This window comes from Delphinapterus leucas, chromosome 8 (genome assembly GCF_059928025.1).
Source record: "Delphinapterus leucas isolate spDelLeu-1000000601 "Yukka" chromosome 8, BTC_Dleu_Yukka2, whole genome shotgun sequence".
Lineage (NCBI taxonomy): Eukaryota > Metazoa > Chordata > Mammalia > Artiodactyla > Monodontidae > Delphinapterus > Delphinapterus leucas.
The window spans coordinates 82,256,941-82,270,471 of NC_143136.1; the positions used below are offsets into that span (position 1 = coordinate 82,256,941).

At 34.9% G+C, this 13,531-nt stretch overlaps 1 protein-coding gene across 19 annotated transcripts in view; it reads left to right on the plus strand.

Moving 5' to 3' along the window:
• Positions 1-13,531, plus strand: part of ORC4 (origin recognition complex subunit 4) — a 123,441-nt gene that overhangs the window by 55,508 nt on the left and 54,402 nt on the right. For all 19 annotated transcript variants that reach the window (XR_016394163.1, XR_016394164.1, XR_016394166.1 and 16 more), the window contains 4 exons: positions 1,556-1,632; positions 2,195-2,285; positions 10,418-10,493; positions 10,932-11,017. Coding sequence is in view for 8 of the 19 variants with exons in the window: in XM_089916856.1 (XP_089772982.1) it covers positions 1,556-1,632; positions 2,195-2,285; positions 10,418-10,493; positions 10,932-11,017 (330 nt within the window). In the remaining 11 variants the exon portion in view is untranslated. The remainder of the gene's footprint in view (positions 1-1,555; positions 1,633-2,194; positions 2,286-10,417; positions 10,494-10,931; positions 11,018-13,531) is intronic.

Sequence of the window (13,531 nt, forward strand, 5' to 3'; positions counted from 1 at the left end):
AGGACTGAGGGTTGTCTTTTGACTTCTAGTGATCTTATCTAGGGGGCGGAATACACACTATGATTCGTTGAATCTATATATGCCCCTTTAATTTTTTTACAGATATCAGCTATTACCTGTATAATACCTATATTGTGTTATAGATAACTGCCTCTTTTAATCTTCAAAACAGGCCTGCCAGAAAAGTGTTATTGTCTCTTTGGCACCAATCTTCCTATTCTTTCCACTTCCTCTATAACTATAAGTATGGATTATTTTATCCCCAGTGAATAATTTGCTTTGCTCGTCCTCTGGTACATGTAAAGAGAACTCAGATCTATTTCTTTGGTATGTGAAGGATCAGTCCCATGGTGTCAGTCTGGGAGAAGCAAATAATCCTGGAGGCTTCTTGTTTCTGCTGATGGGGCTAAATCTGAAACAGCCTCCTAAGGTTTTTGTCACTGAGGACCTCTGTATTAGCAGCAAAGCAGAAAAGGAATGATTTTAATGATCCATAGTTTTAAAGATCGTGATAGATTGGCTTTTTTTTTTTTTTTTTTTACAACTGAATCTAAGCCCTTTGTTCTAAGGCAAACTCAAAATTTAGGTCTTTAGAAGAATTTTTTCTTAATTCCAATGATTTCGTATTTTATGTCCTAGGTGAATATAATTTCTTCCATATAATTGAGCAAATCCTTATATGCTGTTACTGCTATTTTGCAGGTTGTTTCTTGAATGTGTCATTTTTTTCCAAATACATTCATTTCTTTCCAATATATTTGCAGTGTTTTTTAAGGCATAGATCATGTTCTTTTAGTAGTATGGTGCTCTGCATCTAATAGGCCCTCAATAGCTATATGGACTTTTAAATTTCCTTTTTTTTTTTTTGCGGTACGCGGGCCTCTCACTGCTGTGGCCTCTCCCGTTGTGGAGCACAGGCTCCGGACGCGCAGGCTCAGCGGCCATGGCCCACGGGCACAGCCGCTCCGCGGCACGTGGGATCCTCCCGGACCGGGGCTCGGACCCGTGTCCCCTGCATCGGCAGGCAGACTCTCAACCACTGCACCACCAGGGAAGCCCTAAATTTCTTTTATTTCCTCGGAATCCTGACTTCTGTGACAGGTAGAGATTGATAAGGCTTGAGGTAAACCAGTTTAGATGTGTTGGTCTCTAGAGACTGAGGTGTGGTTCATGAGCATTATTAAATTAGATTACCTTATCAGATTCTCTCCTGTCTTTGTTTGTTGGCTGATATGTTACGCAAAGTGAGGTATTCATTCATTCACATGGATTAAAACAGCCCTCAAATTGCTGATGTAGCTAAAGGAACTAATTCTTTCTCTTGTTGAAAGCTTCAACTAAGTTCTCATCCTTTCTCTGGGCCTTGAGATAGGTAAAAAGAATTGTAAATTTTACAACTTAGGAAAATGCCAGATGTCATGATGATAAGTTATTTAGGGAGAGTTGAATTGATTCATTAATACCTAATTCTGACTGCTATAAATGTATATTCTTGTTCTTTTTTGATTGCATATGTAATATTTTCATTTATATTTATTCACTTTATTTTTATCAGGTACAAAGAATTTTACGTGAAAGATTTTGTCATCAGAGTCCACATAGTAACCTATTTGGAGTACAAGCACAATATAAGTAAGTTTAGCTATCTGCTTATCTGTTATGAAACTACTTACAGATGCCCTTTAGGTTTTGCAAAAATTGTCATAAACAGATTTTATTAAACAAGGCTAACAGACATTTTATAGAGGTAAAAAATTTTGCTTTGTATATAAAAAAATGACTGTTGTGAAGCAAGAGCAGATATCAATATTTCCATAGTGAAAAAAACCTTTTAACTTTCAATCTTGTATCATTTCTATAATCTGGTATTATGGAGAGAATTCTGAGCTTGCACCTAATAGTCAGCAGCCAGCTGTGGAGTGAAAGGTCCTAAGAGTTGCCACTGTTGTCCCTTGTCCCATACTAGCATAAAGACCAAGATACTTCATTGTTACTTGGTTTCTCTTCTTGAGGTTTCCAGAGAATCAGTATTTGTGTTCTTCTCTGTAGGACTATTTAGAGCATAAGTCAAGTGCCCAGCAGAAGAGAAAAAAGGAATGGCTGTTTTTTGTTCAAATTCAGCTTTTAAAAAGTATTACCTAGCAAATTATTTCAGCTTTCCTTTTTAAATTTTGGCCTATTTATATCATTTCAGACACTTAATTGAGCTGCTAAAAAGAACTGCTATTCATGGAGAAAGTAATTCTGTTCTCATTGTTGGACCCCGGGGATCAGGAAAGACCATGGTAAAAGCTGTTGATTTCTGATGTTCCTGTGCTTTGTAGGCATGTGATGATTCTTAGGGACAACACTGGAAACGTTTTTCATTGTTTTCATCATTGTGTTACTAATATTTTGCTTTTTTTTTTTAATTTAAATCATAGAAGACATGCAAAGCCTGTATAGAGTGGTATATTTGAGTTGAACAATGTTTTTTACCTTTTTCTCCCTCACAGTAACAAATTTTCAAATAATGTTTGTTCCATCATGGTCTTTTATCCTTGAAGAATTTGTGATTGACAACGAACAAAGCAGACTAGCAGCTATTGAGCCTGTACCTTGTGTCTTTTATTTATGTTCTGTCATTTATTCTTTACATTAACCCTGCAAGGTAGGTTTGGTATTATCTCTATTTGTAGATTAGGTAACTATCATACCATGCATTCTTTTTTTTCCTCTTATTGTTTAACCCTAACTCAGGTGGTTTTTTTTATATGTACACTCACGTCTTCTAGAATTCTCTTCTACTTTCCCTCTTTACTATATTTGCTTAGTCACCTTCAAAAGATACTGTTGCTTTTTTCCCTCAGTTTCTCTTTCTTCATTCATTATATAAGACAAATTATGGCTGTTATATTGCAAGTATTACTATTATAAAATCTGTTTTCTGCTATATTCCATGCAATAAATTTAGATTTCTCACTAATATGCTTTTTATATTATGTGTATAAGTAAAATTATGTATTATTTTATATTAAGTAAAATTATGTAAAATAGAAATAAAATTACGTTTTTATTTTTTAAGCAGTATGTTTTCACTGTACATTATGTAAGATGAGGAAATTAGGACTTTAGGATTTTACTGTTATCACCCATTTCCAGTATTGTTTGAAGTACATCAGTTGGGAATTTAGATCTAGATAATTTTTCTTTTTTAATCTTTTAAGAGTTTTTCATTTATTATAATCACATTTACGATAGTATTTACTTTTGGTTGTTTAATTTGGTTCAGTCCTTGGGCTCAGTCCTTGTATGTAACCACTGTTTCTTTATTCTTGTTTTTTTATTACGATTTTCCTTTTTGTGTTTGACTTCAGTGCTATTTGGGGTAGTTTTTACAGGAGAACCATGTGACTAATATGCTTTGGAATTATTAGACTATTTAAAATTATTAACAATAATTCTATTAACAATAGAAAAACTGAGCAAAGATATGCACAGAAAGATCATAGGAAATTAAATACAAAGCGATCTTAAACTTATAAACGTGTTCAATTTCACTCATATTTAGTAAATAAAAACTATAGTAATTTTCTCTATCAGGTTGACAAGAAAATCTGTAAGATTGATAACATACTGATGTTTTTGCTGATGGTATAAATTAGAATTAGACAAAATCTAACCACACTACAAATGTGTATACCCTTTGACTCAGCAACATTTCTAGGAATTCACTGTTGTGAAATGATGCGTGTACAGTTACTTAATTCAGCACTGTTTGTTAATAGGGAAAGATGAGAAACAATATAAATGCCCATCAACAGAATACTGGTTGATAAATCATGGTACATCCATCCATATAATGGACTATGATACAGCGGTAAAAAAGAATAAGGAAATATTTGTAGACAGTACATAAAGAAAAGGAAAAAAATGCTCATATTTCTGTTGGTTCATCTGTGAACCAAAAATTCCCTGAAATGTGTATATATTTTAAAAAATTTTTATTGGAGTATAGTTGGTATACAATGTTGTGTTAGTTTCAGGTATATATCAGAGGTGAATCAGTTTTACATATACACACATCCACTCTTTTTTTAGATTCTTTTCCTATATAGGCCATTACAGAGTATTGACTAGAGTTCCCTGTGCTATACAGTAGGTTCTTATTAGTTATCTATTTTATATATAGTAGTATGTATATGTCAATCCCAGCCTTCCAATGTATCCCTGCCCCCTTTATCCCCTGGTAACCATAAGTTTGTTTTCTATATCTGTGACTTGTTTGTAAATAAGTTCATTTGTACCCTTTTTTTTAGATTCCACATATAAGTGCTATCATATGATATTTGTCTTTCTGTGTCTGACTTACTTCAGTCAGTATGACAATCTCTAGGTCCATCCATGTTGCTGCAAATGGCATTATTTTGTTCTTTTTTATGGCTGAGTAATATTCCATTGTATATATGTACCACATCTTCTTTTTCCATTCCTCTGTTGATGGACATTTAGGTTGCTTCCATGTCCTGGCTATTGTAAACAGTGCTGTAGTGACCATTGGGGTGCATGTATCTTTTCAAATTATGGTTTTCTTCAGGCATATGCCTAAGAGTGGGATTGCTGGGTCACAAGGTAGTTCTATTTTTAATTTTTTAAGGAACCGCCGTACTGTTCTCCATAGTGTCTGGAGAACAATTTACATTCCCACCAACAGTGTAGGAGAGTTCCTTTTCTCCACACTCTCTCCAGCATTTATTATTTGTAGATTTTTTTGATGATGACCATTCTGACCGGTGTGAGGTGATACCTCATTGTAGTTTTGATTTGCATTTCTCTAATAATTAGTGATGTTGAGCATCTTTTCGTGTGCATTTTTTAAAATTAATTTAATTTATTTTTGGCTGCATTGGGTCTTCGTTGCTGCCCGCAGGCTTCTCTCTAGTTGCGGCGAGTGGGGGCTGCCCCTCGCTGCCGTGTGCTGGCTTCTTGTTGCAGTGGCTTCTCTTGTTGCAGAGCACGGGCTCTAGTCACCCGGGCTTCAGTAGTTGTGGCACGTGGGCTCAGCAGTTGTGGCTCACGGGCTCTAGAGCACAGGCTCAGTAGTTGTGGCGCACGGGCTTAGCTGCTCCGTGGCATGTGGGATCTTCCCGGACCAGGGCTCGAACCCGTGTCCCCTGCATTGGCAGGCAGATTCCCAACCACTGCGCCACCAGGGAAGTCCCCATTTTTTTTATATATAAATTTATTTTTATTTTTGGTTGTGTTGGGTCTTCGTTGCTGTGCAGTGGCTTTCTGTGCTTGTGGCGAGTGGGGGCTACTCTTCGTTGCGGTGCATGGGCTTCTTATTGCGGTGGCTTCTCTCATTGCGGAGCATGGGCTCTAGGCACGCGGGCTTCAGTAGTTGTGGCTCACAGGCTCTAGAGCACAGGCTCAGCAGTTGTGGCACACGGGCTTAGTTGCTCCGCGGCATGTGGGATCTTCCTGGACCAGGGCTAGAGCCTGTGTCCCCTGCATTGGCAGAAGGATTCTTTACCACTGCACCATCAGGGAAGTCCTTTCATGTGCTCTTTGGCCATCCATGTGCCTCCCTAAGATATTAAACACAAATATAATGAGTTATTTGTTGAGGCGGGGATATGGGAACAGAGGTAGGAATCTTTTCACTGCATATCTTTTTATACTTTTTGAGGGGTAAACTATATGACCATACAATCTATTTTAAAAACTAAAGAATGGAAAGTTGGTTGAAGGCAAAGGTAAAAACCCCAACAACCTGCTTAACAGAACAAATCACTAAAGTCATTCAAACCACAGAAATACAAAAGAGAAATGAAGTTTAGTAATATGGGGAAATGTAAAAAATATTTTAAATACATCAAAAATTATTTTGCACGTTACTTACAACATGGCTGGGATTGAATTCTTGGGTCACAGTTTTTTCTCCTTTGGAATTACATAGATTTTATTCAATTTGTATTCTGTGGGAAAACTCCAAGGGTAGGCTTTTCTTTTTTCCTTTATAAATTGCTGTTTCAATCTGGATAGTTTAGATAATGCAGTCATAACAACCCTAAATTTCAGTGTCTTGACACAAAAGAAGTTTATTGTTTACTTTTGCTCTATGCATAGTGTGGATCAGCAAGGGGACACTGTTCTCTGTAGTCACTTAAAGGAAGTGGTGGATGTTATGTCAGCATTTCTCCACAAACACCCCAGTGGAAGAAAGGGAGCATGATGAATCATGGACACTCTTAAAGTTCCTACCCAGAGGTGATACAGAACACATCTCACAGTTCATTGAACAGAGTGAGTCACATGGTCACACCTAATTTCAAGAGAGCAAGGAAGTGCATTTTTCCTAGTTGCCTAGAAAGGGAGGTTAAGCAGAAGTATGGTGAACATCACTGATGACCACCACAGCTAACATGTTTTGAGTTTGTGACTTTTCCTTGTCTGGATGCTTTTAGAATTTCTCTGTGTTAGCAGTGTGAACATTTCACAGGCTATTTCCAAGTGTGGGTCATAAAAACTGAAGCTCTGCAAACCCTCTTAATGTGAATTTAAGTCTTTCTTTAGTAAAGGATAATTTTCCTTTCTTTCCAGTTTTCATTATTTTATTGTCTTTGGAAAACACATTATCCTATGTATTTTTTATTTATTTTGTTTAATTTATTTATTTTTTTTGCGGTACATGGGCCTCTCATTGCTGTGGCCTCTCCCGCCGTGGAGCACAGGACCCTGACATGCAGGCTCAGCGGCCATGGCCCACGGGCCCAGCCACTCTGCGGTATGTGGGATCCTCCCGGACCGGGGCACGAACCCGCGTCCCCTGCATTGGCAGGCAGACTCTCTACCACTACGCCACCAGGGAAGCCCTATCCTATGTATTTTTTTTTTTGTTGTTGTTGTTGTTGTTGTACGCGGGCCTCTCACTGTTGTGGCCTCTCCCACTGCGGAGCACAGGCTCCGGAGGTGGAGGCTCAGCGGCCATGTCTCACGTGCCCAGCTGCTCTGCGGCATGTGGGATCTTCCCGGACTGGTGCACGAACCCGTGTCCCCTGCATCGGCAGGTGGACTCTCAACCACTGTGCCACCAGGGAAGCCCTACCTATGTATTTTTGAAGAACATTTTTACATAATACTTTAATTCTTCAAGGAGCTCCATAGTGATACTCTTGTATCAGTACAGGAGAAAATGAGATCTAGGAAATCAGTACATTAGACCTGTTATTCTGTGGTACACTGCACATCTTGAAACAAAGTAACAATACAACAGAGAAGTTGAATCTCAGTGATTTATACATCAAAGTGTCAAGCCTAAAAATATAACTTGAACAGCTAATGACTGAATTTATTCTGAACTTTCATCTTGGAAGTTTGTCCCTAAAGGCATGGAGAAAGTTCAGAAAAAAGGAAACAGAGCTAGTAAACGCTTACAAAGTTGTATAAGTAAATACAAATTAAAGCTATACTCCATTTCATTAGTAAATTGGCTAAAATAGATATATTTTTTACAGAAAAAGTAAGCAGATAGTACAGAGTTCCCATATAATCTCCACATACATACATGCACACACGTGCACACAGTTTCCCGTATCATTAATATCTTGCTTTAGTGTGGTACATTTGTTAAAATTAATGAAAGTGATAGTGAGACATCATTACTAACTAAAATCCATTGTCTACATTAAGGGTCACTCTTTTAATTCTACAAGTCTGTGGGTACAACACACTGTTCTGGTGTTTTGACGTCATTTATCTAATGTGAGTTAACTGGAATATGGAAGAACCCATACCTGGTATTCCATTTTGGTACAATTTAATTTATTCCTACTGCACTCCAATATTGAGAGGTCAAAAAGATAAGGAGCATTGTTTAACTCGTGCCACTTTTGTGATTTGTTGTATGTGGGAGTATCCTGAGATAAAATAAGCTATTCTTAGATAAGAATTTTATTATGTAATATAATTAGTATAATTATGTATATCATAGCATTAGTACAATCATGTGTTAGTAATATTATTAGTATAATCATGTAAATTTGCACTTAAAAAATAAGATTACAGTATATTTAAAACACTATCCTTGGCCAAACTATCCAAAATACAAAAATTCAAAATCTACAGTTAAGCAATAAAGGTAACAGATATTGTGGTTTGTTGTATTTCAAACATTTATTTTAAAAATAGATATGGTTCCAAATGACAGATTGGACCCTGGAAAATACTCTTCTATATAGAGATAAGTGTAGACAAAGAAACTTGCTAGATGGTTAAGTAGGATGTTTCTTCTAGTTGATATTTCTTCTAGTTGCATATTGTTGAATCTTGTGTTCCATAAAGTATTTGGGAATAGTAATAGTAGGTAAGCATAAAAATCTCTGGATGTTGGCAGTTCTAAGCAAGCTGTGCTACTATGTTGGTAAAATTAATTTTTAGCTACAAAGAATGTGGAAATGGGGTAGCCAAATTCGTTATGATGGTTAGTGTAACATAACCAACTAAGTTTTTTTAGTACATAATATAGTTTAAAATATTTGAAAAGATGACATTGTTTCCTTGAAAAAAAACTGGCATTATGTGATTGGTAACCTAGCTAATTACACAGTAAAGTTTAGCAATATCCAGAGTGGAACTAAAATTATTATTTGAAGACATACTTGCTAATATCATTTCAGACGGTCACACCTCATAAAAAAATTGTGAGCTGATTCAAGCAAATCATAGTAACCTGGTGTTAAAGTAAATTCAGTGGAAAGAGGCTATAAACCTGTTACAACTCTCTCTATGCATATGTAAAATGAAGGTATTATTATTAACCCTGTTTCATTTTGCAAAGAATTTGAAATGGTTTTGAACAATTCATCAAACGTAAAATGATTTTAAACATAAAATCAGAGCCAGGGAAATATAAATATTATGTAAGTAAAATATCAAGAGGTGGGGGCAAGAACACAGCAGGTTACTAAGAGAATACAGCATAAGAGACCCGAGTTTGTATCATTTGGGGACTAACTCTTGCGATAGGGTCTGACTTGATCCAAAGACAGAAAAGTACCACCTCATCTTCTGACAGTTTTCTGTAAAGAATGTAACATCTCAGCTGGGCTTTTACTCATAGTATGACAGTTGACATTTTGAGATTGTCTTTTTTTAAGAGGACTTTTTTAAGAGGACTACCTGTGACCTGAGGTAGAATTCCATATGCTTTAGAAACTATACAGATATACCAGGAATAGCTAGTATGTTTGATAATACTGTTGTGAAACGTAATAATTTAAAATGAGGGTATTTGTTTTCTTTCTATTGCACAAAGATATTACAGTGACAAATAGAGGTAGAATATTGCAAATACAAATAGTATTTTGTTTTTCAAAATAGCTTACCAGTTGTCTCAGTGACTTTGTTGAATAATCCTTTTTGTCCTCACTAAATTTTGATGCCATCTTTATTGTATACATAGCCTAATTTCCTGGACTATATATTTTGGGATAGTACCATTCTATTTCTATTTTCATATTAAAAAGAATAATCTGCCATTACTCTTCCTTTTAAAAAGCTTTATGTTTTTTCTTAATTCTATTTATTTTCAAATTTAAGGAAATATGTAGTATTAATATGAAGAGATATATATGATAGTGCAATATGAGTGATAAGATGTCACAAATCAAAAAATATAAAGAATGTAAGTATGTGGCATAGAAACCTGTAATTATAAAAATGTGAAGCTTTATAATTGAACAGTTTAAGGTGGCATAACACTTTCTGGGTATTTTTAGTAGTAATTACTATTATATTTTATTAGTATTAATAATTTTTTTTAATTGTGAGCTCTAAGTTTAATAAGGGCTTTCTTTGCTTACCTAGCAGCTAACAAAGGCAACATCTCTTTTTTCAGCTTAACCTCTTGGTATTTCTTTTTTAATTTTCATTTTAAGGTAACATACAAAGTAGTTCACAGTATTTCATAAAAATTGCTGTATTGGGGGCAGATGTTTTGCTGTCATTTAGCATTGTTCTTGTACTTATTTTCAATAGCTTTTAACTGATTTCAATGATAATTTTGTAGAGTAAATGGTGGAGACATATAATGAACTGACTGAGACATGAAGTTCTTAAGTGGCCATAGTTTTATGTGACTTCTACTGTAGAGAAGTATTTCTTTGAAAACTTAAGGGTTATTTCTGAACGTTTATTAGAAGTTTGGGTAGCTGATTGAGAGAGTGTGGCATCAGTCCAGGCTCTGGCATCTTAAGAGTCAGACTTTAGGAGTTCAGTTAAACCTTCTATCTACAGAGAATCTGCAAATTTAATTGTTGATTTTCAAATGACAATCTGTTTATATTCTGTTCCTATTACTGATAGTTTAAAAAAGAATATGGGCTTATCATCTTTTACCTATTATTAAATATTTCATAAACTTTTTAATATTATTTAGTTAATAAACCATGCTTTGAAAGAACTAATGGAAGTAGAAGAAGTGAGTGAAAATGTATTACAAGTTCACTTAAATGGTAAGTATGTCCTCGTTTTGTTATTGGAAATGATGTAAGCCATGTGAGCTTTTTATATTATGAACCTTAATTTACTAGTGTGTTTTAAATCTGCATTAATAACTATATTTTAAAAACTAAATCCTTGTTTAACAACTTTTACTTTAGCACACTGTACACAGTATTTTTAGAAATTAAAAAAATATTAATAAAGGAGACACATAAGGTCTCTTGGTTTTTTTTAAATAATACGAATCCCAAGGAAGATGGTTCTTTGAGTCTATTAAATGTTTTCACTGTTGAGTTTTTAAAAGGAAATAATGTACACTAATAGGCTTTGACTTTTTTCTTTCTAGTTAAATTTTTAAAAGCATTAGAAAATTTACTTGAAAATAATCTGCATTGTATCAAATACATATTTCATTTTTATTAAATACTTTAAAATGGGCTTTATTTCAGGACTGCTGCAGATCAATGATAAAATTGCCTTAAAGGAAATCACAAGGCAGTTAAATCTGGAAAATGTAGTTGGAGATAAAGTTTTTGTAAGTATTATTTTCATTATTTTATTGAATAGGCTTCAAATTAAAGTCTGTATAGCATAGATATGTTTATATTTTTGGAAGAGTAGGAAGAGTTCAGAGATTCTAAATTGAAATATGTAAGATTCTTATAAGAATGTACAATGTACTAGGATGCATTTATTCATCAAATCTTTATGTTTAGATTTTTTTTGAAGTAGGTTATACTAGTTATTAAATACTTCAAGAAGTCCAGGTTTGTGTAGATATTATCTGAGTTTGTTTCTTTATCTGTAAGGTAAATATTATGATTCTCTACCTTTGGAGATAGATTAATATGTTTTTAAAAATACTACACTCTAGCAGTCTATTTCTAGTCTTATGAGACTTGGATAGCATGGGAGTAGTGGAAAATGTATTGAATTTGAAGCTACAAAAAGTGGATTTGAGTCTTGCCCTATAACTATTGACTACCTGGTAATCATGGCTAATAAATATCTTTGAATTACAGATTCCTCACCTGTTAAATTGGCATTATCTTATGATACCTCACAGATTTATTCTAAAGAAGAAAAGAAGTATTAAACATCATTTATGTTTTTTTTTTTTTAAATAGGATGGTAATATGCTGTGCAAATGTCAGTTATCTCTTATTATTAAAATGTTCTCAGAAAGTTACCCACATCTCATTATTGTAGCTTGGAATCTCAGGACAGTAAACATCAATAACTTAAACTGATAAATGTTTTGGAACTTTTATTAAACTTTTTACCTACCACTTGATTTATAAGGCTCAAGGGAAACATGATTAACTTGCAGCTGCCTTAATTTTCATAATGAAATGACTCATCTGCTTAATGCAATTGAAGCAGGTTGTAGACGTTCCAAGTTCATTTTCTGGTCACTGGTGATCATTAAGTGGTGTCACTCTGATCTCTAAACTGTGTCTCTGTTCTGCAGTAACACTGACATAGTTGTGTAAGCCTCCTAACATTTAATAATTTTATTCTTTAAAAATTACCTATAACAAGTTGAGCCAATCATGTGTTACCCTTCCATTATCTACAGGTCTTTTTTTTTTTTTTTTGGCTGCTTTGGGTCTTCATTGCTGCACGTGGGCTTTCTCTAGTTGTGGTGAGCGGGGATAATCTTCGTTGCGGTGGGCAGGCTTCTCATGGCAGTGGCTTCTCTTGTTGCGGAGCACGGGCTCTAGGTGTGTGGGCTTCAGTATTTGTGGCACATGGGCTCAGTAGTTGTGGCTTGCGGGCTCTAGAGCGCAGGCTCAGTAGTTGTGGCACGCAGGCTTAGTTGTTCTGCGGCATGTGGGATCTTCCCGGACCAGGGATCGAACACGTGTCCCCTGCATTGGCAGACGGATTCTTAACCACTGCACCACCAGGGAAGTCCCTATCTACAGGTCTTTGAAGTGCAAGTTCAAATGCTTCTTCTGTAAATCTGTTGTTCTACCTCCTGTCCAGAATGTAATGTAGAAGATAGCGGCCTAGTTGGCAAAGGAGAGTTACTATTATGTAGTATTATGTTTGTTACTATTATGTTTGGCTTTTGGTTTCCAGTAGATAAGTGTTTCTGACTTTTCTAAATAGAGCTATTTGCATCGGATTCATACGAAATAATACAAGGCACAGTTGGTTATCATCCTAGTCATCACTATTGTTATCATAATCCCCACATATACAGATTATAGTTTAACTTCTACATTGTATAGATTAAGCACCTGAGGCTAAGAGAACATAGTGTGCCTGAAGTCATAAAATGACAAAGGCTGGGCATTAAGAAACTAAGTGATTTAACCCAGACCCTTTCTGTTTTGATGTACTTAGAGCAAACTTGTATATTCATTTATATATATATATATATATACACACACACACATAAATGTGTATATTTATATAAGTATATACTCATATAAGTAAATTCTTATAATATGTGCATATGAATTTAAGTATATACTTACACTTAATGTCAGGTATAATAGTCTTTAAAAAAATAGCAAAATGTAAGCAACCTTTGAGTAACTTTGACCACTGATTTTCCAACAGATTGTCTCTGAGCCTTTGTTTATGTTATGGTAAATACCTCTTGCCCTGCCTACCTTGGAAATAGTATTACTTGACAGTATGTAATCATCACAAAGTATGTAGAAGCTCTTTAAAACCTGTTATGCTATTTTATATCAGTTCTCTCTACTGGGAAACAAACAAGTGGGTTTCTTTTTTCCTATATATCTCCTCAAATTTAAAGTTGGCTGTTTCTTTAAATAAAGAAATCTGAATGAAGTAAAAATTAAGGACTTAAGTGAAAAAATATTTTAATTAGGCCTTTATCCACAAGCTGGAACATCTGGATAATGCATCTGCTACTCTATTAATTTCCAACCAGAATATTTAAGTTGTATCCAAAAATGTTTTGGCTGTGTTCCAAGTAAACACAGCCAAATTTGATATGATATATACAAATTCTATAATATTCTCTTGAATAGAGAAACACTGTTGTATTGTCTGATGTTTGAGGCAAGTT